The sequence below is a fragment of the Podarcis gaigeae genome (assembly GCF_964106915.1).
Source record: "Podarcis gaigeae genome assembly, chromosome: 10".
NCBI lineage: Eukaryota > Metazoa > Chordata > Lepidosauria > Squamata > Lacertidae > Podarcis > Podarcis gaigeae.
The window spans coordinates 32,301,053-32,327,835 of NC_139686.1; the positions used below are offsets into that span (position 1 = coordinate 32,301,053).

At 45.9% G+C, this 26,783-nt stretch overlaps 2 protein-coding genes across 15 annotated transcripts in view; one reads left to right on the plus strand and one right to left on the minus strand.

Annotated features, from left to right (window-relative positions):
- The window catches only part of PLBD1 (phospholipase B domain containing 1), a 35,491-nt gene extending 22,727 nt beyond the window's left edge, over positions 1-12,764 (plus strand). For both annotated transcript variants that reach the window (XM_083698684.1, XM_083698685.1), the window contains exons 7-11: positions 1,129-1,329; positions 1,424-1,564; positions 2,067-2,252; positions 11,487-11,593; positions 12,491-12,764. In XM_083698684.1, coding sequence (XP_083554810.1) covers positions 1,129-1,329; positions 1,424-1,564; positions 2,067-2,252; positions 11,487-11,593; positions 12,491-12,658 — 803 coding nt within the window. In that variant the 3' untranslated portion in view covers positions 12,659-12,764. The remainder of the gene's footprint in view (positions 1-1,128; positions 1,330-1,423; positions 1,565-2,066; positions 2,253-11,486; positions 11,594-12,490) is intronic.
- Positions 12,765-18,708: 5,944 nt separating this feature from the next.
- The window catches only part of ATF7IP (activating transcription factor 7 interacting protein), a 69,700-nt gene continuing 61,625 nt past the window's right edge, over positions 18,709-26,783 (minus strand). For 7 of the 13 annotated variants that reach the window (XM_083698588.1, XM_083698589.1, XM_083698587.1 and 4 more), the window contains exons 12-15: positions 25,771-25,926; positions 25,043-25,228; positions 24,555-24,667; positions 18,709-23,448 (exon numbers count right to left, since the gene is read on the minus strand). In XM_083698588.1, the coding sequence (XP_083554714.1) occupies positions 23,032-23,448; positions 24,555-24,667; positions 25,043-25,228; positions 25,771-25,926 (872 nt within the window). In that variant the 3' untranslated portion in view covers positions 18,709-23,031. The remainder of the gene's footprint in view (positions 23,449-24,554; positions 24,668-25,042; positions 25,229-25,770; positions 25,927-26,783) is intronic. The other 6 variants (XM_083698584.1, XM_083698583.1, XM_083698582.1 and 3 more) reach the window with 2 other exon arrangements.

Genomic DNA, 26,783 nt, shown 5'->3' on the forward strand with positions numbered 1-26,783 from the left:
TTTCTTCTAAAATCATACAACGTAGCCTGTAGGAGTTTACAACATAAAAAGAAATTGATTACATTAAAATTTTAAATTGGAGTGCATTCACATAGCTGGAACGGAGCTTCTTGGCTGCCAGCGCAAATTTGGCTCCCTGGTGTGTAATATATAGATGTTTATCTGCTAGGAATTCAACTGTCACTTCCTGTGTGGATCGACCTGGAAGCCAATTAAGAATTGGCAGTATAAAGTTTCCTCTGGGCATTGTGTACAGGAGGCAAATCAGAAGATAGTGTGTGATGTCCTCTACCTGATTGCATCCATATATACATTTCAATCCATATGGGGAATTATTTGATAACTCCCTTCTAAATATGTTGAGGGCATTTGTTGGAATCTTAGTTCTACAAAGGCCCTGTGTAGCTGTGGAAAGGTCAGAGTTTCAAGGTGATGGGGCCTTAATTGATTGGTCATAATTTAGGAGTATTTCTGGGCGGGCACCTAATCACTTAAAAATAGGAACAACAATATGACTAAATTAGACTGCAGAAATGAAGACAGGTGGGCAAGCCAGGGATGGATTTTTGTGTGGAAGGTCTGTGAGCTCTGTTAATCCCTGTGTTCAGCTGTTCAGCGGCATTGGTTCCTTTCATTCTTAGCTCCAGACGGTGGATCTTGGAGTTCCACTAAAATATGAAATAGATCCTGCAGAACTGACACCTCCCCTCCCCTGTTACACATCTATGGACTGCGCTCAAGAAAGGTGGCTTATAAATTAAATTTACAAAAATCATCCCAGTCAACGGACTGCTTTGCTAAGCCTCATAACAGTGCGTTATTATGTCCATTGATTGACAAGAAGATATTGTGAACTGACTGCCTAGTATTTGACCATAGTCCATTATTGCCAAATATTCCATGAAGGCAGGAATGTCTGACTGTATAGGTGGCAGTTCCCCATATAAAATTGTTTATAAGGGTGTCCTTTCTTAGCAAGGTTGGAGTGAGGACTGCTTGTCCCCTAGCCTTGCAGCAGTCAGAGACAAATCCAGGAGCCCGGCAAAATTTGTTGGAGAAGCCTCAGAATAAACATTGTGAAGCATTCATTTATGGATAACAAGCCATCTCCTTTTATTTTGTATTCAGGTTTTTTGGTATCCCTAGATGACTTTTACATACTTGGCAATGGCTTGATCATGTTGCAGACCACAAACAGCGTATACAACCATTCTCTTCTCAAACAAGTGGTACCTGAGAGTCTCTTTGCATGGCAGAGAGTCCGCATTGCCAACATGATGGCCCACTGCGGAAAGTCCTGGGCACAAGCCTTCGAAAGGGAAAATTCTGGTTGGTATATTTGAAGTGAATCTCTTTGTGTACAATTCTCTCAATCCTCTTGTCCCAAAAGTTAAAAGTTTAACTGTCTCCTCACTGACTTTAGGTACTTATAACAACCAGTACATGATACTGAATACAAACAGGGTCAAACTGCAAGAGAGTCTTGGTGAAGGAACCCTCTATGTCGTTGAACAGATCCCAAAACTTGTGGAATATTCTGATCAGACAAGTGTTCTCCGTAAAGGTAAAAGCTTCAATAGGAGTTCTGGAGTTTGGGTTTTTTTTTTGTTTTTTTTTTTAAGTCTCTGCTGAAAGTTAACACTTTTGCTTAACTAGGGAGAATTAGAAAATAGTCTAGGATAAATTTGTAACACACCAGTAATTCCAGATTTGTATTTGTGCAAAAAGGGTGTGTGTGTAGTAATGTAATGTTTGCAGGTGACTCTAGCACGCAGCAGCGTAAATGATAATAGATGGTGCTCAGAAGACTTCCACTGTTTTTGGGTAAATGCTGAGATTATTTGGTATGTCAGCCTCTCCAAGTGAAATTTGCTTTTACAACTGTTACATTCCTTCCATTGCAAGTTCTGTCCCATTCATTTATTTCCTTGTGAGTGACAGCAAGCTCTAGAAAGAGGGTTGTGTTTCTTGCAGTTCAGCTTTCAAATTCAAAACTTTGGGAACTTTCAAGCAGTGTCCAAAACCTCTTCTCCAATGCCTCTTACCTTTTGTGTCTATTTTTACAGGATACTGGCCTTCTTACAACGTCCCTTTTCATGAAAATATCTACAATCTGAGCGGATATACAGAGTATGTTGAAAAATACGGCCTAGACTTCTCTTATGAGATGGCTCCCAGAGCAAAAATCTTCCGACGGGACCAAGGGAAAGTGACTGACATGGAGACCATGAAGCACATAATGAGATACAACAGTATGACATTTTTAATTATCCTTTAACATATGGCCAGGGAACCTTTTTTCTGCCTAGGATGACCTTTCCTCTGGTGTAATTTTTGAGGTCCAAATGCCAGCAACAGGGAAGGGCAGAAGCTGATGGTGGATGGGGCCATCCCAGTTTTTTATCTCTCTTTCTGCCATAGCCTGTTGTCTGTCCTTGCCACCCATTTCTTTACTCTTCCTTGCCATCCAGTGGGAGGGAGGGATCACTCTTGTCAGAGGTGTGATATGATCACTTCTAGAGCCAGTGTGGTGTAGTGGTTAAGAGCGGTAGTCTCGTAATCTGGGGAACTGGGTTCGCGTCTCCGCTCCTCCACATGCAGCTGCTGGGTGACCTTCGGCTAGTCACACTTCTCTGAAGTCTCTCAGCCCCACTCACCTCACAGAGTGTTTGTTGTGGGGGAGGAAGGGAAAGGAGAATGTTAGCCGCTTTCAGACTCCTGAAGGGGAGTGAAAGGCAGGATATCAAATCCAAACTCCTCCTCCTCCTCCTCCTCCTCCTCCTCCTCTTCTTCTTCTTCTTCACTTGCAGAGGGCTTCTGAATCTAGGCTGATGGCGCAGGTTGTCCACCCCTATTTTACAAACATTTCCCCTCCCATCTCCACAACGTGAAAAGGCTCATTGCAAGGTGTCAGGGGTTCAGAAGGAGAGACACAGGAGGGGGAGCAAATGGAGAGTGAGGAGGAGGAGTACGAGGGAGGCGCAGGCAGTGACAGTGGCCAGAGTTATTCCACGAGCCTCTCTAGCGAATCGGAGGACTCACAGAAGGGAGCGCCGGTGGCCAGAGCGAAGGGGGCTCCAGGGGGGAAGCCCCAGGAGGAAGGGGCTAGCGGGGAGTCCCTGAGCAGCAGTTGGAAATCAGGACCAGCTTCTCCACCAGAGCGCAGTGGGGAGGGGGAGTCCCAGGAGTCGGGACCAGTGTCCTCACCACCAGAGGGAGGAGAGGAGTCAGGTTTGGCAACGCCCACATCAGGAAGCGGGGAAACGGTCAGAAGGAAAGTCACCGGCTGGGCGCGCGCGCCAAGTTCAAATGTACAGGAGCGCGGCACAGCAGGGAGCCCAGAAAGGGAGCCAGGTCCTAAAGCCCGCCGGAGGGAGGGGCAAGACTCAGGAGGCTCAGCGTCAGAGGAGTCCAGGAAGGAGGGAACCCCAGAGGGCAGAAAGACCCAGCGAAGGAAAGAGCAGCGTAGGAGGTGGAGCCGGGCTAGAATCTTAAACTGGTGTGGGTGGAGCAGTGAGTCAGAGGGGACTTAGCCGGTTTAGCGTCGAGACGTGGGTCTGCGCGCCCAGAGCTTGGAAATGGAAACTAAACTTTAATAAAGACTTTTGTATATAACATCCACTGAGCGTTGGTCCTCTGTGAGCTGGGACCTAGCGGCAGTCCTGACAGTAAGTCCCCTCTCACCATTTTCCACCAATTTTAAAACCTCGTGGAGTGTGGGAAAGCAGCGAGGGGTGAAGATTGGTGCTTCGCGAGCTCACGAAAACCAGGGAAATGACTACCGAAGAGAAGATAGCGAGTCTGCAAAACGCAGTGACGCAGCTGACTGCAGAAATTGCGGCATCCAGAAAAAAGGAGCAGGAAGCAGCTGTTACCTGCCAGGATCTGCGAACCAGGTTAGAAGTGCTAACTACACAGAGGCTACCGGCCACCAGACCAGAAGGGATTGGGCTGGGGAACAGAGAAGGGAGCCTTGTGTCTCACTTCAATGGGGACCTGCAGGAGTATCCTAACTTCAGAGCAGATGTACTATATGCACTGCAGCTGCTTGACAAGGACTTTAAAAATGAGGAAGAAAGAGTGGGATTATTGTTTCGCATTTACGGGGAGAGGCGAAAACGTGGCTGCGCAATCTCTGGAGAGATAAGGATCCAGCCCTCCAAGATGCGGGTGCCTTCCTTAAAGTGATGGATGCGTGTTTTTTGTCTGAGATTGATGTGGATATCGCTAGGAAACAGATTCACGGACTAAGACAAGGTAGAGCCACTGTAAGGCAATATCATTCACGTTTTTTCGCATTGGTGAACGCATTGGGGTGGGAGAGAGAATCGCCTGCCGTCAGAGATCTGTTCTGGGAGGGGCTGAACGGAGCTGTGAAAGACGAAATTGCAAGGGGGGAGAGACCCCAAACCACCAAGGACATTGTGGAGAGGGCACTCACCATTGGGGTTAGGCTGGAAGGACGCTCTTGGGACAAAGAGGAAGTGCATTGGGGCCGCACGCCAACGAAAGCACCACCCCCCTTTCCCAAGGAAGCGGCGCGCGCTCGATCCATGCCTCCGCTGGGAGGAGGAGAGGAGCCGATGGAGATAGGTGGTGCTAAGGCTCAGTCCACAGCCGGAGCCCTAACGCCGGGAGCAGTCAAAATGAAGCCTCCTAGAGGGACCAGGAAGTGCTACATCTGCAACAGTGCTCAGCACATGGCGAAAGAGTGTCCCCAGCGGTTTCACAAGCACACTGCAGCCGCAGCGACAGTAACAGAAGCAGTTCAGCAGAGTGAATCGCAGCAGGAAAACTCCACTGTCTGGCTGGAAATGGAGTCACTGGGGGCCAGCCAGACAAGTCAGTGAAGCAATCCCCAGTAATGTTACAGCCCACAGACCCCCTCCCACCCAAACCAGTAGTGCAGCTCACCGCATCCCTTCAACTTCCCAATGGGCTCACTGTGGAAATCCCCATTACGATTGACTCTGGGAGCAATGCAGATTTTATAGGCATGGACTTCATCCAGCAACATGGCATAGCCCTTCTGCCAGCGACGGTACCTCTGAACGTCGTCACGGTGGACGGCAGGGAGCTACTGGGAGGGCAAGTGCTGCAGCAGACGCCGCCAATGGTGATGCGCATTGGTAATCACCACGAAGTCATCAGCTTCAACGTCACCCGCCTGTCAGACACGCCCATTGTGTTGGGCATGAGTTGGCTGGATAGGCACAGCCCGGCATTAGCTTGGTACCAGCGGCAACTGACCTTCGGCTCCTCCTACTGCGCAGAACACTGCATCCTGGCTGACTTGGACGATGAGGGGCACGAGGATGGACCACAGCTGAACTTGGGCATGTTGCAAGCGGTACCTAACAAGTACAAAGAGTTTTTGGAGGTCTTCTGCGAGAAAGAAGCGGACAAGCTGCCTCCCCACAGACCCTACGACTGCAAGATTGACCTCCTGCCGGGGGCGACGCTCCCGACGGGGAAGCTGTATTCCATGTCTGAGGATGAATTGCAGGAGCTCAGGGAGTTCATAGATCACAACTTGAAGCGGGGATTCATCCGAGAGTCCAAGGCGGTGGGGGGCAGCCCTGTATTCTTTGTAAAGAAGCGGGACACGCCCCAAAAGAGGCTTGTAGTTGATTACCGCGTCTTAAATGCGAAAACCAAGCCCTCAGCCTTCCCCATGCCCAAGATCGATGACCTGCTGGCGACGGTGCGGAAGGGGCGCATCTTTACCAAGTTGGATCTACGCGGAGCGTACAATCTCATACGAGTGAGGGAGGGTGACGAGTGGAAGACGGCCATGTTTACGCCGCTGGGCACCTATGAATATAGAGTTATGCCTTTTGGATTACAAAATGGCTCCCACTGTTTTCAAGCATTCATGCATCATGTCTTGGCGGGTCTTCTCTACAAGAAGTGCGTCTGCTTCCTGGACGACATCCTCATCTTCTCGGAGTCGCCGGAGGCTCACGAGAGAGATGTCAGGGAAGTACTGCAGCGGCTGCGGGAGCACCGGCTTTACGCCAAGCTGGAGAAGTGCCAGTTCGACAAGACGGAGGTGGACTTCCTGGGCTACAAACTGTCCGACAAGGGACTCGCCATGGACAGTACCAAGGTACGGGCAGTGCTGGACTGGAAGAGCCCACGCAGTCGAAAGGAAGTCCAGAGGTTTGTCGGCTTTGCCAACTTTTATCGCAAGTTCATCAAAGGTTTCGCCATGCAGACAGCGGCCATCACTGACACCCTCAGTTCCAAGAAGAAGAAGTTCATCTGGACGGAGCAGGCAGAGCAGTCCTTTCGGAAGCTCAAGCACCTCTTCGCGTCCGAGGAACACCTGCTACACGTGAACCCCAGCAGGCCCATGAGAGTGGAGACAGACGCGTCAGACAGGGCCGTGGGGGCCGTCCTGTTGCAGCAAGACCACCAGGGGGACTGGAGGCCGTGCGCTTTCTACTCCAGGAAACTCAGCAAGTCGGAGCAGAACTACACCATCTGGGACAGGGAGTTACTGGCCATACATGCAGCCTTCAAGGCGTGGCGGCATTTCCTCGTCGGGGCCAAACACACGGTGCAGGTCCGTACGGACCATAAGAACTTGGAGTACTGGCGCACGGCGAGGTTCCTGAACCAGAGACACATCCGCTGGGCGGAGTTCTTTGCAGATTTCGACTTCAGAATAGAATACATCCCTGGAAACAACAACATCATGGCGGACGCGCTGTCCAGGAAACCGCAGTATCTCGAAGAAGAGGCGCCGCCGGCGGCCAAGCATATTTTCGCACCAAAGGCGTGGGCATGCGCGTCAGCCACGGTGGACCTGGACGCGGTGCGTCGCGCGCTGCAGACGGACTCCTTCGCGCGAGCCAAGATGGAGGAGGTGCGTAGCGGCACGTCGAGGGACGACGACTTCCAAATACGCGACGGCCTGCTCATCCGCAAAGGAGCCCTCTACGTGCCGGGAGACAACCTCCGCGCGAGGGTCCTGCAACAGCTGCACGACGCGCCCAGCGCGGGACACTTCGGCAAGGAGAAGACGGTGGACCTAGTAGCCAGAGACTTTTGGTGGCCCAAGATGAGGGGGGATGTCGCGGAATACGTCAAGAGGTGCGACACCTGCCAAAGGGCCAAACCAGTACACCAGCCGCCGGCGGGCCTGTTGGAACCGCTACAGACACCGTTCGAACCGTGGGAGAGGGTGGCCCTGGACTTTGTCACGGATCTGCCCAGCTCGAGAGGCAAGACGGCAGTACTCGTGGTAGTAGACTTGTTCACCAAGATGGCCCACTTCATTCCTTGCGCGAAGGTGGCCACAGCCGAGCAGACCGCCAAGCTGTTTATAGACCACGTGTTCAAGGTGCACAGCCTACCACGGTCCATCCTGTCCGACGGGGCGCCAGTTCATATCCAACTTCTGGCAAAAGCTGATGGGTTTCCTGAACGTCAAGGTCAGCCTGGCGTCGGCGCGACACCCGCAGACTAACGGACAGGCGGAGAGAGTCAACGCCATCATGCAGCAGTACCTGAGATGCTACGCGAACCAGCAGCCCTCGACCTGGGTGGACTACCTACCGCTAGCCGAGTTTGCCTACAACAACACGAAACACGTGTCCACGGGGGTGACACCGTTTTTCGCCAACAATGGGCGGCATCCCAGAACCTTCCCGGGTTTAGAGAAAGTGAGGGAGGGGGAGCCGCAGGGAGCAGAGGCCGTGGCAGCGGAGTTGCAGGAGATCCACGAGCAGCTCAGGAGGCAGTTAGAGATGGCGAAACAGGCTTACAAAGTGCAGGCAGACCGACACAGGAGGGTTGGGGAAGACATCCGGGTAGGAGACTGGGTCTGGTTAGCAGCCCAGGCAGTTCCGGCCAGATCGTTGGCCAAGAAGAAGCTCGGGCACAAGCAGCTAGGGCCTTACCAAGTAGAGGCGCAGATCAACCCAGTGGCCTTTCGGTTAACACTCCCGGAGGGGTCCAGAATGCACCCGGTCTTTCATAGATCAGTGCTCACACCCTACAAAGAGCCCCACAGGTTTCAGGCACCAGGGACAGCGCCAGACCCGCTCAGGGAAGCGCCCAAAAAGGGGGGGTCGCCGAGAAGGGGGCCACTCAACGAAGCCACAGAGATTTTGGACTCAAGGTGGGGGGAGGACGGGATTGAATATCTTCTCGCCACAGAGGACACCCCGGCCAGCGCCAACAGGTGGGTGCCGGATTACGCATTGGAGGAGCAGTTGCTCAAGGAAGAATTCCATACACTTTTCCCGCACAAGCCTATGCCGGCGGGCTTTTTCGATGATTGTCTGTTCACACCCACACTCTCGGCCAGCACTTTCCGGGGTTTCTCGTCAGCGGAGGACTCGGCTCCGGGAGGCAGCTCCCCAGAGGGCTCGCTCTCAGGTTTTGGCACGGGGGGATCTTATTGGTGGGAGGACCAACCCGAAGTGGGATGGCGCAGAGACATGCCGGAGGGACCCTGGGAAGTGGCGTCACCTCAGGCGACAGGGGGAGAAGAGGTCGTGAGTGATGTGGGGGCGGCCTCAGATTTCGAACACACCGCCCAGGAGATGGAAGCGGAGGGAATCGCAGTCGACGAGCCCATGGAGGACTTTCTGGACTTATCACGATGGCTGCACGCCTCGGGGGACGAACTGTATCCTGAACTCACCCCGACAACTCTAGAGCGCCCAGAACCCGCACCTGAAGAGGGGGAGGGGGGAAGGGGGGGCTTCGAGGGGGGGATGGATGTCAGGGGTTCAGAAGGAGAGACACAGGAGGGGGAGCAAATGGAGAGTGAGGAGGAGGAGTACGAGGGAGGCGCAGGCAGTGACAGTGGCCAGAGTTATTCCACGAGCCTCTCTAGCGAATCGGAGGACTCACAGAAGGGAGCGCCGGTGGCCAGAGCGAAGGGGGCTCCAGGGGGGAAGCCCCAGGAGGAAGGGGCTAGCGGGGAGTCCCTGAGCAGCAGTTGGAAATCAGGACCAGCTTCTCCACCAGAGCGCAGTGGGGAGGGGGAGTCCCAGGAGTCGGGACCAGTGTCCTCACCACCAGAGGGAGGAGAGGAGTCAGGTTTGGCAACACCCACATCAGGAAGCGGGGAAACGGTCAGAAGGAAAGTCACCGGCTGGGCGCGCGCGCCAAGTTCAAATGTACAGGAGCGCGGCACAGCAGGGAGCCCAGAAAGGGAGCCAGGTCCTAAAGCCCGCCGGAGGGAGGGGCAAGACTCAGGAGGCTCAGCGTCAGAGGAGTCCAGGAAGGAGGGAACCCCAGAGGGCAGAAAGACCCAGCGAAGGAAAGAGCAGCGTAGGAGGTGGAGCCGGGCTAGAATCTTAAACTGGTGTGGGTGGAGCAGTGAGTCAGAGGGGACTTAGCCGGTTTAGCGTCGAGACGTGGGTCTGCGCGCCCAGAGCTTGGAAATGGAAACTAAACTTTAATAAAGACTTTTGTATATAACATCCACTGGGCGTTGGTCCTCTGTGAGCTGGGACCTAGCGGCAGTCCTGACACAAGGAATTAGCACTGCCATCATCTGTATGCTTGCTAGCGTTTTCAGGCAACTCAGAAAAAATCATAAGAGTTTTCCTTTGCTGTTTTGGTTTCTGAACCGAACTGGGACAAGGAAAGAAAGTTGTTGAACTTTAACTACCTGGATACAGTTTTCAAAACCCATTCAGATTTTGAGGTGGGAGCCCAAATCTAACAAAATATTAGTCCCCCCCCCCCAAAGAACTTCTCAGATCTTTAGGGTTTTTTACAATTCACAATTCTTTATTTATACGGCTATTAGCCCATAAAGTATGTACGAACATAAAAGCACACAAGCATAAAGACCAATATATCTAACAACAGAAGGTGAACACCACGATGCAAGGGTGGGTCATTGAGCAGTGACAAATAACAGCTTGGGGCCCGGAAAGATCCAAGGGACGGTTCACAGAAAAAGGAAAACTGGAGACGAGATCCGTCATGCACTCTCATCATAACTGTCTGATTAGTTTTTGATGTTGTTGTTGTTTTTTGGTGGTTTTTGTGTGTGAGATAACCGCATTCGGGAATCTCGCCACCTGCAGAGTTACAGAAGGATCTGTATCCTGCAAAAGCAGTGCGGCATGTGACTCAACAGGCCTGCCAACCAAGCGCAGTAAAGCAGGACCCAGGAATTTAGTCCTGGCTATGCTATGTAGGGGACAGTTGAACATTATATGTGGAAGAGATTCAACTGTTTTCCCGTCACACTCGCATAGCGGAGACACCAAACCCTTGGAAAATCTGTGGCTCAGCAGGTTCGATGGAAAAACATTGAACCTTGCACGAATAAATGCAAGTCGGTGTGCTACAGATGAAAGAGATGACATGTATGATGGAAGGCCAAGTGGTGGGGTTATTCCGTGATACCTGGGGGAGCAGACAATCTTTAGGTTTAGTCCCTTACATTTCTGTTTATTCAGCATCCATTGTGATTTGCTTGCAGAAAGTTTACGCAGAGGTTAGATTATACCTATTCAGTCTGATTTGTTTGAGGGTGTTTACATGTCTTCTCATTAAACACTTTTTCATTCCGCAGTTTTCAAAGCATTTCTGTGTCCAAAACTTTAAAAAGCCTGAGGTGGTGGTGTTTTTAAGTAGATTTTTTGCTAGGGTGACAAAGCGCTTTTCGTCCACTTTAAATGTGCAGACTGGAAGTTTTGGTATGCAATCAAATCACATTCCCACAAAATACTGACAGTCTGGAGAGCTTCATTAATGTGTGACCCCGAAATTTTGGATCCCCTCCAAACTGATGCCAAGTCTGGCAGTCCCCACAGTGTTGTCAAAATACCTCCCAGTGTGAATGAGACCCAAGTTGAACTGTGGTTAAAATCCTGTCTGTAAATACCTAACTCTGTGAGCAGTCAGGGCTGTTTGAATTCTGCACTGTAACCCCTGAGGCATTTGACATCTAGCACAGAATGGCTGAAGCATTTGTTTTCAATGCAAGGGTATGAGTCACCATTGCCTTTGTGCTCCTTTTAGTCCTGTGATCAGCCCAGGCTTAGCCATGAACCTCACTGAGTGATCTTGGGCCTCTCTCTCTCTCTCTCTCTCTTTCTCTTTCTCTTTCTCACCTACCTTATAGGACTGCTGTGAGAATAAAAGCCGGAGAGGGCCTAAACTCTTTGAGGTCAGGCGGGAGGATACGCTTGTAAATTAACAAATACAGTGGTACCTCGGGTTACAGAAGCTCCATGTTACAGATGCTTCAGGTTACAAACTCCGCTAACCCAGAAATAGTACCTCGATTTAAGAACTTTGCTTCAGGATGAGAACAGAAATTGCGCAGCGGCGGCCCCATTATCTAAAGTGGTACCTCAGGTTAAGAACAGTTTCAGGTTAAGAATGGACCTCCAGAATGAATTAAGTTCTTAACCCGAGGTACCACTGGACAGAGAAATGCAGTGGGTCCTCATGGCTATGAACACTTGCTTAAATCCTCATTCTCTGGTTCCTTTGTTTTCTAGACTACACAAAAGATCCCTATACAAGGCACAATCCCTGTAATACCATTTGCTGCAGGGGAGACCTGAACCCTGAGTCTCCAATGCCAGCTGGCTGCTATGACTCCAAGGTAACGACTCCCAGAAGAACTGGCCTGTTCTAGATGCTTGTGGGGAGGGTGGATTCATTAATTCATTCATCCATTCATTCTTTCTTTCTCTCTCTCACACACACACTTCCTCCTCTGTTATGTCATTATATGCAGCCCAAAGGTAAGGACAGTGACAGATTTATATGTGGGCTGGGCGGCTGCAGGCCAGGGCCTCATAATCTAGGAGAGCCTCAGCCTCTTGCCCAAAAAAATTAGAAAACAGATACCTAGGCTCAGTTGCTTGGTAACATTCAACCTGTGACATATGAGTCTATGACTCTGTAACAGTTACACAAGTGCATATTTAGTATGTTTAGTAAAGTTTGTGGAGGCTTTAAAGCTTCTCATAGAGTTATATGATAAATAAGTAGTGCTCTACTTTCATTGAGTAGTAGAGAAAGAAGAGAATGAGGTTTTGTTTCTCATGATCAGATTCTATTAAGTTTTGGGCTCCCAAGGTCTCCTAGCTCCAGCTGGAGTTGCTTTAATCCGGCCCTGGGTAAGAATGCAGCCTGCCCTTTCCCACTGGATCTTGTGGAAGGCACATTCACGGTATTTTAAAAACAGCTCTTTTTGTGCAGAACTCTTCATGCACAAAATAGTTATATTAAAAAATAATATTTGCCCTTCTTTTCATTGTAAGCCGCCTTGAGGCTTTGGAAGGGAGACAAATAAATTGAGATAAATAAATTATCGGGTACAGCAGAAGCCGAGCAAAATGGAGAAGGAAAGAGGTTAGATATGTTTTGGACCATTAGTGTGCTGGTGTTGAGAGAGAGAGAGAGAGAGTAGCTCTGTGGCTTTTTTTGAGGGGGGGGGTGATGATACTGCCCCCTTTCCTTTTACAATGAAGTATTCTCCTATGATCCTTCACAGGTATCAGACCTCTCTATGGCTACGAACTTTGCAGCCTATGCCATAAATGGACCAACTGTGGAAGAGGACCTGCCTGTGTTCAGCTGGACGCGTTTCAACAAAACAAAGCACCAGGGCTTGCCAGATTCATATAACTTTGATTTTGTCATTATGAAGCCAGTGCTGTGAAATAAGCATCAGAAGCTTTAACATCTAGGTAGGGGAAAATAAGTTTTTTTTTTAAAAAAAAAATCTACGCTTTTACTGCCATACCAAATAAACTGGCCTGTGCCCACCTGGGATTCTGCCTCATGGTTTCCAAACTAGCATTTAGTGAGATGGATGTAGGCCAAGATGCCGTGCAATGACATCACCTGCCTGCAACTAAATGAAAGTGCAGCAGAAAATGGGATGCAGACTACTCCAAAGCAAGTAACTTCACTGCATTTGCAGCTGTTTACTTATCTCTACAGTAGGGAAGGTAGTTGCTATCTTGCAGGAAGGGCTTTCAGTTCTTGATATTACACATAACAGGTTCAAGTTCAGACCAGACCAGACTGGCCTGATCTGGTTCCCAGAATAAGTTTTACGTGCCTGGTTACTGTGGGACCCAGATGAAAGATTCAGGAGTGGCCTTGCTGTTAGGCAGAATGAGGTTGCCACCTCAAGCAGCAGATGCTGGGGAGCAGGAGAGCAGCAGTGACGTACAGGAGAACATTGTCGTCTTGCCACGTGCCCAAACTAATAAGACTCCATTTACAAAACCTTAATTTAATCCAAGTTGCAAATTTCAGCTTTTCTTAATGTAGAATTTCGTATGCGTGTTTTGGGGTATTTAAAGCCACTGACCAAGGAAATGGCTGCAAGAATAATGCTCCTTCTCTTTCAGTGGAATACAAATCAAGCCTGTTTTCTGTATCTTCAACATATTCATGCAACAAGCAAGAAAAGTTGTGTTGCAGCTGTCAAGGTAACATTGGTCATACACGGAACACACTGGAACTGTTTGCTTCTCCACACCCCTAATACAGAGACAGCTGTGCGAGGAGAGGAATACCACCCACAGGTCAGCTTTCAGGATGCTGGATTTTGGCAACTTGTCCAGAGCATGACAATCACAAAGCTTCCCAGCCAATTTCACCCCTTTACGCAACCTAGCTTGAAAAAGGATCTCACTACACAGTTGCTCTGAAAGCAAGCGTCTGATAGGCACCGGGAGATTGCTTGAATCTACCCTATGTTTTCTACACAGTTATGTACTTTCAGCTGTGCTGGGCTCCTGGCTTTGTATAGCATCTCTGAAAAGCTACACTTGGTTCCATGCCAGAACAATACTTAGGGAGAAGCGGTAAAATATGGTTTCTGGTGTAATTAGAAGACTCCTTTGGGTACACAGCTGGATGTACCTGCCTCTCGCCGCTCTGATTTCGCTTTGTGTTCTTGACTATAGTAATCACTCCTCAACACAGAACAGGAATTATCTTTTTGACATTTGGCGGCTTAAATTGCACAGACGCGTTGTGACTGAGCACCTGCGACTCTTGCTGAACGATTTTATTTGAACTAAGGCAAAGGAGAGAATATATTCACCCAAATTTCAAACATTTGAAACATTCAAACAGTCTTTCCTTCCAGTGAAGTTCCAGATCTTCAAAATCCCCTGCAGGTTGGAACCTGAACAAAAAGACCAGCAGGCACCAGGTAGGACAGCAGAGTTTTCATGCTCTGCTTTGATTGGCTCTTAGGAGGGACGCAGGTGGCGCTGTGGGTTAAAGCCTCAGCACCTAGGACTTGCCGATCGAAAGGTCGGCGGTTCGAATCCCTGCAGCGGGGTGCGCTCCCGCTGCTCGGTCCCAGCGCCTGCCAACCTAGCAGTTCGAAAGCACCTCCGGGTACAAGTAGATAAATAGGGACCGCTTACCAGCGGGAAGGTAAACAGCGTTTCCGTGTGCGGCTCTGGCTCGCCAGAGCAGCGATGTCACGCTGGCCACGTGACCCGGAAGTGTCTCCGGACAGCGCTGGCCCCTGGCCTCTTAAGTGAGATGGGCGCACAACCCCAGAGTCTGTCAAGACTGGCCCGTACGGGCAGGGGTACCTTTACCTTTACCTTTTGATTGGCTCTTGCATTCTCTATAGAAGCCACTAGGTGGCAGCAGAATCTCATGTGTGCTACAATCTGAAGCTAGCCAAGCAAATTTATGGCAGCCCTAACACAAATCTCAAGACCTCTAGTCCTCCCGTGATATATAAACTAATAAATTCCTTAAAACGGGTCTGGACTTTTTATTAGATAGATATAAATTTATTATTGTGCCTTAATACTTGATACTTTCTACAGTGATGGTACAACAGACTAACCCAGCTACCCTTCTGGACATTATCACAGATATAATGAGACTTCAATATTAAGTAAAATACATACCCTAGAAGTAGAACATATATCTGTTGTTGATATATACTGCAATCTTGCACAATATTAAATTGCAGCTTCCAAGTATATTTCGGTAAGAACTGCCTTAAGCATTTTCTCTCCCCTGCCCTCCTTTCCTGTTCCCCACCGCTTCAACCACCAGCTAGCAACCAATCATACTCAACTCCTATTGGTCTGTTTTGGGATCCTCTGCCATTGGGGTTTTGTTTGTGTTTCTGCAAACATTGGGATTCCCCCCCCCCCCCAAGCCTCTTGCATGGAGGAAAAATGTGGTTTTGGCTAAATAAGGTCAATAGAGAATGAGGAAAGTATTGCTTTCAGAACTTCCTATTGCCAAGAGATTTATTTTGCACATTAGGCCCATCTTCTTTAAGTCATCTGTGGAGTCTCTAGGCATACATTAAGACCAGGAGGGCTTGAACTCCACCCAGACACTGCCCCCATGGGAGGAACTGTGGTTGGAGTGACGGCTGCTCTTCCAGACATCACAGCTGCATTTAACACAGCCTGTCTTGTCTGCCTGCTTGACATCCCCCTTTCCTTTCTATTTGTCTCACTTTGCTTCTTCCTCTCCAAGTATGGTCTATGTAGGGTCTTTATTTTTCCCTTATAAAAGAGGAGGAAACATGAAGCCAACACAAAACCTAGTAAAATAAAGACACTTGTGCAAAAAGTTTCTTGTCACATTCCTCACCTAGCTCAGCACTTGTCTACACTGTCAATAGCAGCCGGAAGCTCTCCAAGATTTCAGACCCAGGTCTCTCCTGGGATTGAAGCTACAACCTTTTGCAGGCAAATGAGTATCTAGTGACCCTGAAGGGCGAAGTAGCCTGTAGTGTAAATTGTCAAAGATGCCTCGTTTATCTAAGCATCAGACAAGAAGCCAGCGACATTCAGAATGGCTTATTGCAAATGATTTGAAGTCCTCTGTCATTTGTTAGGCAAGCAAGTTGCTAAACAGGTAGACTTTTCAGCCTTTGAACCTCTCAAATGATAGGTCGGGTTTTCCTTCACTACATTGGCAGCACATGACAAGGTAGACATCACAGGAATTATCTGTTTCATTTGTATCTGACTTTCCCTCCAATGTGCTGTAGGTGGTTCTTTCTCCTTGTTGCATACCCTCACAACACCCCTGTGAGGTAGGTTAGACTGAGACAGGACCACCAGCTCCAAGTTATGCAGCTTGTTTCAACACAGCTTTCATCCTTTAAGCCCATGTGCTACTTAAGGGGTCCCTGCAAAGGCTGCAGGATGGTGATGAGCTCACAACCCGATAATGGGACTCTGGGTTACATAATTTTCAAAGACTTACTTATTCATTAATTGCATTTATATCCCACCATTTTCTACAAGGAGATCAGGGAAGAGTTCCTGCTTCTCCCCACTAGGCATTGCTAGCCGATTTGGCCCCAAGTGACTTAAATAGTTTACTGCATTTTATACCTTACAGGTGTCGCTTAAAAGCAATACAATAAAACAACAACAAAATAGCAATAATAGGCAGCACCTACAAATTTATCCCCTGGTATAGGGGATCCAAAGACTACTATGATTGTCTTTTCTTCTGCTGTCTCACAAGGGATCGGTGTGTTCCTCAACAAATAAAGCAACAAGTAGGCGAAGCCAGGGGAAGGGAACCCCAGCCCAGAGGCCACCCTCCAGCCAATCAAGACTTGCTCACGCATCCTTTTTTCTTCACATTCTCTCTTCTTCTCCTGTTCTGCCCCTTGCTCGAGGGCTTTTGCCAGTATGGAATGTGTCTTTGAACTATGACAATACCTCTTGCTTAGCTGAATGCAATGGCATCTGGTGATTATTGGGACTTAAGGCAGGACAGAAGGCAGGGAGCCTAATAATAGGTGGTGCCAGAGCCAACTAATTCAGGTTTTGTCGTAATTCCTGCTGATTTCTGCAAGAGTCAATACTGAGTTGAAAGAGGAAGAGGAAGCTATCTTCTCCTGGTCTGGGAGCAAGAAGGCAAGCAGATGGGGGCTGACTGAAGGCAGGCTGAGGTTGGTGGGGTAGGGCCCCATTTGCTGTAATGGACCAACATACACTGTCTGGATATGCAGCTGGAGATGGGAGAAACCTCTAGCTTTTTCATAGACAGACTAGTCTATGCATACTGAAAGCCTGCCCTTCCCCCTGCCCAAAGAAATCCTGGCTGTACTCATGGAGTCCATACTCGCCACTTTATTCTGCCTTGGTCAGACTCCACCTGGAGTCGTCTGCAGTTCTGGGTGCAACAATTCAAGGAGGACATTGACAAGCTGGAACGTGTGCAGAGGAGGGCAACAAATATGATCAAGGATATGTAAACCTATCCTTCCAACAGTTGAGGGAGTTGGGTATATTCAGCCTAGAAAAGAGGGGACCGAGAGGGAGATTTGATAGCCATTTTCAAATATCTAAAGGGCTGTCAGGTGGAAGATGGAACAAGCTTGTTTTCTTCTGCACTGGAGACTGGGACCCGAAGCAATGACTTCATATTACAAGAAATTCCAACTAAATATCAAGAAGAACTTTCTCACGGTAAGAGCTGCTCAAGAGTGGAATGGTCTCCCTCAGAAGGTTGTTTGATGGCCATCTGTCATGGATCCTTTTGCTAAGATACATGCATTGCAGGGTGTTGGACTCAGTAACCCTCAATAATCCTGGAAGCCCCTTCCAGCTCTACAATTCTATTATTCATCCTATATGAACAAAGAACACATCCTAAAAAACTGCCAAGCATTTCTTTACAGCTAGACATTGCAGAGGACTGGTGAAGAGAGCTGTCTTTCAGGATACTTGGTCTAAACCCTGATGAGCTTGTAAAGGAAACTCTAGTTTCCCGCAAGGCATCTTGAAAAACGCAACACTTAACCCAGAATTATCTAGCTGAACTACGCCTGAAAGGATATCCATAATATCCATGTGAATCAAGTTCATTGTGTGGTAGAATTTTAAATGAGTTCATTTTCATGTTCATTTCTGCAGGAGGCCTGGCCTGTTTTCATTAAAAACCAAAACCAAAAGCTAAGTCAATTGGAAAAGTATAAAGACCACTAGGAAGCAAAATGCTGAGGTGATGTTCTAAGGCTTATTAGGCAGATATGGAGGCACTGTTTTTGATATCACATAAGCAACTGTTGCCAAGTAATCAGAAAAAAGGGATGTGAAACATTTCCTATATTTTTGCTGGAGATTAGCATAACACAAGCAGATTGCCAATCAGTATGGAGAATACTAAACTAGATGGGCCAATGGCCTGACTTGATATGAGTCTTACTTGTACAATCTTCTTCCCTGGAATCGACTTTGGTGAAGCCTCTTAGTTTGCAGCAGAAGCTACATTTCAACACTGTGATTAGTTGGCCCTTGTGTCAGTTGTGGAAGACAAGCTATTCCTCACTGTTGCAACGTATTTTTTTAAGTGAAGAAACAACACACCAGCTTGTTAAAATATTTAAAAGTAAAGAACCAAATAGGTGTTTGAACAGGTTTTAAATAGAGAGGTATTCAAAATGAAGTTTAACAACAAATTTTTGTGTCTGCCTCCCTACATTTTTATTTGCATCATTGCTAGATATAACATTTCGCATTTGACTATTAAAAATAAATTCAATATATTTAGCTTATACACAATTTCACCAGAGCACCCTGTGCAATATGTGCTCTTAAAGAACATTCAAGTTAAGAGAAAAAAAGGAGTGGGAAGCCTTGAACACAGGTCAAGTTGCTGTCATAGAAAGGCTTGTGGTCAGCTTTTTAAAAACAACCCAGTACTGCCTTGATGAGAACCAACCACACAAGACGCCGAAGGTTAAAAACCCAGTAGTTTATTTCAAAGTATAAATCTCAGGCTTGTCAGACAAAACCCCACTACAATTAACACGTATACAGACACTAATCTACAATGCATACAAAAGTCTGGGAGAACTTGCCATTGCCCTGCTTAAAATGGACTTTTTGGTACATCCTACATTATCTTTATTTACACGTTCTTCTGTAGAAAGAAAAAGGGAAAAAAGAGTGCAAGTTTCTATAAGGAGTTTTGTAGGAGTTTATTTGCCAGTGGCTGATAAGTTAATGAAGTCCAACAAGTACCTCAAGGTTTTGGCTGTCCAATTACTTTATTTACAGATAAAACTTCAACTTAGACAGCACTTAAAATATATTTTCAAACAGGGAAAGCCAGCACAATAATGTGAGAAACCATGTGTTATAAAATATTGATTAGATTGAATGATAAAATATCACATTTTAATTTGTACTCATGTCTACATTCACCTCTCGACATAAAACTGGTTCCAAGAAGGATGGGATCACTTGTTTTTGGCAATACTAAAAGACCTTCCTTTGTGTTAACAAAACACTGTGTGCCAAAACACACTAAAAGAAAGCAGTATTTTCAATATATCAAGCTTCCGTTTTCAAAAAATCTAGGTATTTTTTGCTGTTGACTGAATAAAAATACTAAAGGGGTTCCATCTAGACTTTTGTGTACTGCAATTGTAGTTCTCCTACTTAATACTGTAATGTGGCAATTTGAGGGAACAAGGTACTTACAGGCTGACCTTACATGTAACATGGGTTCTCAGATCACAGACCACTTAGTATTCAACAGAGTTTAAATGAAAAGGTGAACCAATGTGATTTATTGCAGCACAACTTGCATCATCCCAGCAATATCCCAGACAGCAATAGCTTTGCCACTATTTCTCATGAGTCCCTTTTGTGCAAAATGTACCTTAAGTAGCACTGTAATCATGCTGAAAATGCAGCTCAGAACTAATCTTAGTGCTTCAGCAATCCCTGAAGCACAAACCTCTTCTTAAGTTCAGAGAACACTTGCCAACCAGCTTGAACATTCCAACTTTCCCCATTAAGTGGCAAGTACAGAAAATGTATGCTGTACAACCCACCCCTTCCAAGTCTCCAGTCTCCTAGCCACTGAGGTCTTCCTGAAAAGGCCTTCTAGCTGTAATCTGAGAAATAAAATGGGAGAGACAAACAAACAAGTTAACCTAAGGGACTCACAATAATTTAGCAGCAATAGTCACACCACTTTCTCATTTTTAAACAGTGAAAACATTTCACTTGTCCTTTCCTAAGACATGGAACTTGTTACTAACTAGAACATGGATTCTCAAGTATTAAAGGCAAAGAAGAGAAAACAGCAGAAATTCAGATGGAGACATACTTCAGTATCACATTTAAATAGAAGTAGAAAACAGAATTTTCAAGCATGGGCCAGCCATATACTGCAGTAAGGAAAACATTGTGGGTGGGTGGGTGGGTGGGTGGGTGGGTGGGTGGGAGAAATACTGACACAGTAAAGTGTGGACACTGAAATCCCTCCCTACCCCCTTTCTTTTCTTTAAGAACTTTAGGTTTGCCTAATCCTTAACACACAGAGAGAGTGCTGAGCTGAACAGTTTCTCAATAAGCACAGAGTAGTAAAATTCCAATGACTCTGCAGCTTGGTATTTGTGCAATCCAGTTTAGTTTATAATACTTTGATAAAAAGGAAATATTATTTTCCAATGTCTGCTATAAAGATTTGTAAACTCTCATTTCTTTGGGGCAAAAGCAAAAAGAAATACAGCACCAGATACAAGGCCAAAAAGTCACTAATTATGAGCTCTTGTTGACAATTAACTAAATTAAAGCCTGTTTCTGCCTTTCCCTTTGTGGTGCCCTACATAATTTGCCTGACCAGATCAATTCTGCTTGAGAAAGTGCAAGTCCCACCCCCACAATAGCCTCACTGCCATTTTCTATTCACAGATCTAAAGGCAAAAGTCCCAAGGTATGTATCTTGGATCCAACTTAACAGAAGCTGTAATTAGTACACCTTATAGTTGATTGATAATGGAACAGTATCTAGTCCTAGAGAAAAAAGAGTAAGCAACAGTAAATTCTTAGCTAATTATCTGCTGTATCGCCATAACAAGGGGCAAGAGGTACAAAGTATGCAAATGTACTTTTCTCAGACTAGGGTTCACATTTTTCTCCTGCATATATTTAGGGAATGTTCATCCATATTTTTTTCCCCTTTCCGGTGGCAAGGTCTTGAATAATTGCTGTTTAAAATGTGACCCAGCTTCCTCCAGTGTTACAAGCCCTACAAAAACACATTTCTCTTCAAGTTGCACCCAGGCTTGACTTTATTGCCCAAGTTCAATAAAAAAAGTGAAGAGGAACTTCTCCAGCGCTAAGGACCCAGTGCAGATAATAAACTACATCTTTGGCTACACATAACTGATATTGTTGAGTCAACAGCAGAGTGGTAAGCCCCTTCCCCAATAAATCTATTTTTGTAATGAAATTCTCCCTTGGGTTTTGGTATACTTCCAATGGGAGTTGATTCTGCCCCCCCCCCCCCGCCCACATTATACTTATTAAAATTAGAGGTGGCCCTAAAATACCTGAAACTGAGAGAAAAAAATATCATTTTTGTAGGTGATTGCATCACTGTTATGCAAGTGAGACAAAGTTGAAATGCCAGCTGTTTGCTTTGGGGGTGAAGTATTCCATATACATACAATCTAGCTCTAAGATAGTTATTGTCTTTAGTCATTAGAGAGATAAGCCAGAAATTTACAAGAAAAGCTTTCATGTCACTCAAAACGAATATAACTCAGAGGACATAAGGCATACCATATAAAAAATGTAAGGAAATTTACTTGGTGTTCTCACAATGAGAGAATTAAGACCCTGTCTTTCCAAAACATACAGCATCAACAAACTTTAGACCATCCTCTTACAAACCTTAAATTTCAGTTTCAACTCTTATCAGATTTGAAGTAACAAGTTAAGGAAACTGCTGGACCCTGGGTCAGTCAATGAAGTGGGAACAGCTGCCACCCACTTCCCAACTGGAGCTGAGACATCAGGAAGACAACAGATGCGCTGCTTTTCTCTGGAAGACGGCATAGTGAAACTTTCTTCAACATCTGTCAGGTGTGATTCAAGTGTTCGTGGTGGGCACTAACTCTTGTTGGGATGTAAGGACGTGGAGGTACTGTTTATTGTGTTGACTCAGCCATTGAAAGAATGAAAGGTTCTATTAGAAGATTGAGTTGATTGCTTTCTTTTAAGCGACCTTATCAGATTGGCTTAGCATAGCAAAAAGTGATTCATGTATGTGAGGAAAAGGAAGTGTCTTAGGTGGCCCACATCTCCTTTGGCCAATCCACAGGGCACACCAACTTCCCAAGGAGAATTGTCAAATACTGTCTGCATGACCCAACTTCACAGACCAGTCAGAACTAGCAGGTTAAATGATGGATGGCCTGAATGATCTCAAGTGGGAATTAACTCAGGAAGGTTTTGTGTGCTACACTTTTGGGGAATCTATAAGGGAAGGTTATGACACTCTGGGGCTAAAAAGAAAGAGCAAAAGAAGAAAGCGCGCACATGATGTGTGACTACATTTACTTTTGAAATTATTGTTTTAAGGCACAAATAAATCTTTTTTTAAAAAAAGAGGACATAGAGATGAGGATCAGGAAACTATTGGAAATGCAATTGAAGTTTTCTATAAATCTGTTTTCAGACTGGCTTCAGAATGTTCCCTGGTTTTGGTGGCAAGTATTCTACAAACCAGCCAGAGGGCTGCTTAATCCCCCACCCCTCAAATAAGCAGACACACCTACATTTCTCAAGCACTGGCCACATATAACGTCTTTTGCCTTCTAGAAAGCAGGCTGTGCCTTGTAAGACTAGTCACTGTTCCAAAACAAAAGAAAGCAAGACCCTGAATCCTGACTTCCCTCCTAACCTGACCCTTGAACACTCCTCCTGCCCTTTGGCCTGTGCATGACACTCCTCTTCAGCCTACATCAGCTGGAAGCCAAATTCCCAGGGGTCACTGTCTTACGGCTTAACAGGCAGAGCAGCTTGTGAGGGAAGGAGAGAGGACTTCGTACTTCAAGAGCTTATCAGAAATACAGGCTCTCCCACTGCAGACTAGGAATTTATTTTGGTTTTGGTTATGGAGTTTGTGTAGTGTATGACATTGCTGTCCAAAACAATCCTGCAGGGGGGATTTTTTACAGTGAGTTTCATGCATGAGAATAAACCCAAAACCAGAGTAAGCCACAATTGTGGGGCAAGAGTAGAAGCCTTCAGAGTCTGAAGTTTAACTGCTTTGAGAAGCAATCACATCTGTTGACTGGGGATCACAGAAGGGTCCAAAGCGTCCGTAGATGTCTTTAGCACGAACTGCAAAGTAGTATTTGCTTCCAGACACAAACTGTGTAAGTGTGCATGCCATAGGCAGGGGGAGGGCCTTTACTTCCCCAATCTTTTTCCACTGGGAGGGCACAGTAGCACTGGGGTCCTCATGGTATGCATACAGATGGTAGCTATCCACACTGGCACAGCTCCGGTCCACTTCCAAAACACTCCAGGATAGAACTATGCCATTCTGACTTTCTACACGTGCGAGCTTCAGGTGTGGCTTCTGAGGCAGAGTGGTGTTGGCAGCTTCAGGAGGCAAGCGTGATGGCTGTGGCGCCTCTGGCAGTGGGGCTGGGTGCACAGGCCGCAGTGGCTCCTGAGGAATAATGAAGAGATGCAATGAGGATGGCAGAGGAGACTGTCTCATCCTATTGTCAAAATGCATACATTACCATCCAAGCATTCCCAAGACCAATTCTCAGCAAACGCAAGATTACGTTTAAAACTAGCAAGTCTGAAAAGACAATAAAACACTCCTGTGTTTCAAGTTGGAGAAGACAAAAGGAGTAAAGGAGCTATTTAATATTGGCTTATTCCTCAAAGTGGGCGTAGCTAACCCTTTACCCACATCCAGCCCCTCTAAAAGCTTCATAATGGCTCCCAACTCCTCTAAAATTTATCATTCTAAAAAAATGCAAGAAAGAGCTGCAGATGGTGTGTCCATTAAAGTAACCAAATTAGTCTGCTGCAGTGTGTGGTGTCACTTCAAAATGAAGAGCTGACAAATATGCAATGGGGACTAACGGTATACACTGCATATTACACCTTGTGGGGAGTAAATTATTGCGTGAAGAAACACTATTTTGTCCACCCTGAATCTCCCGCATGCAGCTGCACTAGATAACCTCATTTCTAGTATCAGAAGAGAGGGAGAAAAGTTTTTCTCGATTCATTTTCTCCACACTCATACAATTCACTCATCTATTCATTTTCTCCACACATACAAAAGGGTATAATTTTTATACCTTTTAATTATTTCCCTCCTTACTTACCTTTTGCCCCTAAATGACATAGCCTCCAAAGTTGTAATCTTTCCTCATTAGGGACTTGCTCCAGCTACCGATTATTATAGTTGCCCCTTTCTGTGCTACTTCAAGCTTTACAATATCCTTTTTAGGATACATGAACCAAAAATGTACACAGTATTCCTAGTGTGTGGTTTCACAATAATGGAGTATACATACTTTCTTTTTAAATTTGTTTTTTATTGTTTTATAATAGTTTCCCACCTAGAACTCTTTTGAGAAAGGTAGGATAATTTTAAATAAATGAATGAGTGAGTGAATGTAAGACCATTTAAAGTAGGGACTGTCCAGCTGTGCCAGTCCCCAATTGCTAACAGATACTGCTAAAAAACAATATGACATGGGAGATAAACTCTTCTCCAAACATTCATCTCAACAACTGGACACGGGTGCTTACTGTATGCACTTGAGCTGGCCGATGGTGAACTGTGAGTTGAGGTCCTCCAGATCCCAAGGTTAGCCCATTGTTTACAACATACGCAGTTGTCTGAGGCACTCTTACTGTCACACCTAGAGCAATACACAAAGGCACAATATGTTAAAGAAGTTAATAATATAATGATACATTGTGACGAATTTAGGTCATTTATTGGCTTAACACTGCAAACTATCGCAAAAAAATATTTGGCAGACACAAAAAGATAGTATTAAAGCTTGCCATAACTATACTTTCTTTTGCATGTACATAGGATGTTATAAAAACATAGTCAAATATCACATACACCCTAAAGTCCAATCTCAAAATGCTTTGAATACGTATGTTTGCACCTTGCTTTCTGCTACAATATATTTGTCTAATTCTAACAAAACTGGCATCTCCTTTCGAACCAAGGTACAGCTGCACATCTGCTAAAATATACACCTTTCTCTGACAGATGAGCTTACCAGAGTTTTGGGGGTTGACCTGTCTTAAACTAGGGCTCTGCATGACTGTGGTTCGCACAGGATTCTGTCCTGATGGTGTAGGAAGAGTAGTATAGACTACTTGATGGTTAGCAGGGGCTCTTGGTATTGGGAGCCTGGCAGGAGTCTGAGTCACTGGACGATGGGTTACATTCACAGTTGTCTGGGCTAGAAGCAAAATTGTAATCAAAAGAGTATAAAATGTTCTCAGCCTAGAAAGCATATGTTGCACAAAACCAAAGCATACAAGTCAAGCAATTTCTCATAGTTCATTGACACTTAAATTTTAGTAATGTGATTTACCGAATAAAGGAAAGATTAAAAAGATAGCTTTCAAAATTACTGAATAACTACAGTAAAAAAATAATTTATAAAACCCAACTGGATTCTTCAGAACATGGATCAGCCTGGTGCACGCACACAAATGTCTTTCTCCCCTATAATTTTCTGAACCTCAGTCTGTAAGTTCACCATCCCTTTGGTGATTAATGGATGTAAGCTCTTCAGAGCTAAGCAGGCATTCTCATAGTAGTTCCCTCTAGGTCAACAATATTTTATTGCATTATCCCCTCTGGGCATCATTTAAGTATAAAAAAACAACATTTTCTATAGCCGCCTGCAAATACTGCATCCAAGAGGCAATTCACTGTTCTGGAATCTCTCTCCTTCCACGCTGAACTATTTCCTTTCCCTAGGCTATGCAGTCTTACCTGTGGGGAGAACATGTATGGTTGTCTGCGACAGGCCAGTTGTTGGCATGCCTGCTTGTTGGAGAGGGCTTGTCTGTACTGGCTGCAGAGGACGAGCTAAAGACTGGGTTGACAGGCTCAATGCAGGTATAGATTGGTTCTGCTTCTTGCCACCTGCTTAGGAAAGAAAAAAAATCAATGTGCAATTATAAACAGAAACAAGCAGCTGAAAAACTGCTGAAGTGGTAGTCAATTGCAACACAGATTCTCCTTTCAGTTTTTACAATGAAATAAAAACATCAGTTAAAGGATCTCACCTGTACAGTTCACAGCTTCATTTTAAATGCTCAAATTGGGGCCAACAACCAAAATATTGTAACCTAACTGGGCCTTGAAGGGATAGATATAATACCAACCCCTCAGTCTGTTCCCTGCTCCTCTAAGGATAGATTAACAAACAGACTGGGGTTAAAACTTATGGAGTTTTGTATTGCCCATACAAATGGACTGAATAACTTTCCTGGTGAGGATGAGTTTACTTTTATCTCATCAAGGGGTCATAGTGTAGTACTGTATCTGTTCTCTAAATCTACACTCTGATGTTAACTTCTCTTCTATTGGCCCGAAAGCAAGATAAGCACTGCAACCCCATTTGCCTTTGACTGGACTTAACCGTCCAGGGGTCCTGTACCTTTACTTATTGGAGTCCATACAGAAAGTGACCACTCCTCCTTACTTCTGACTATACAATGCGACCCAGCAAATAAGCCTCGTAACTCAGATCAGGCCTTTCATAGCATTCTGAAAAGTATTAGACGATCCCTGCAATTTGAAGGGGTGGTCGCCAAATTCCTGGACTCAGACAAAATATTGCATTTGAGAGCAACCCTTACTAACTCGCATTCTATTAACGTAGTAATAACAACATTTGGATGAATTTGTATGATTTTATGATTTTACTATTTTAACGTATGCCAATAAAGGCTAGCAGTAGTAGTAGCTTCATTTTATAAGGTTTCAGAATGTCTGTGAAT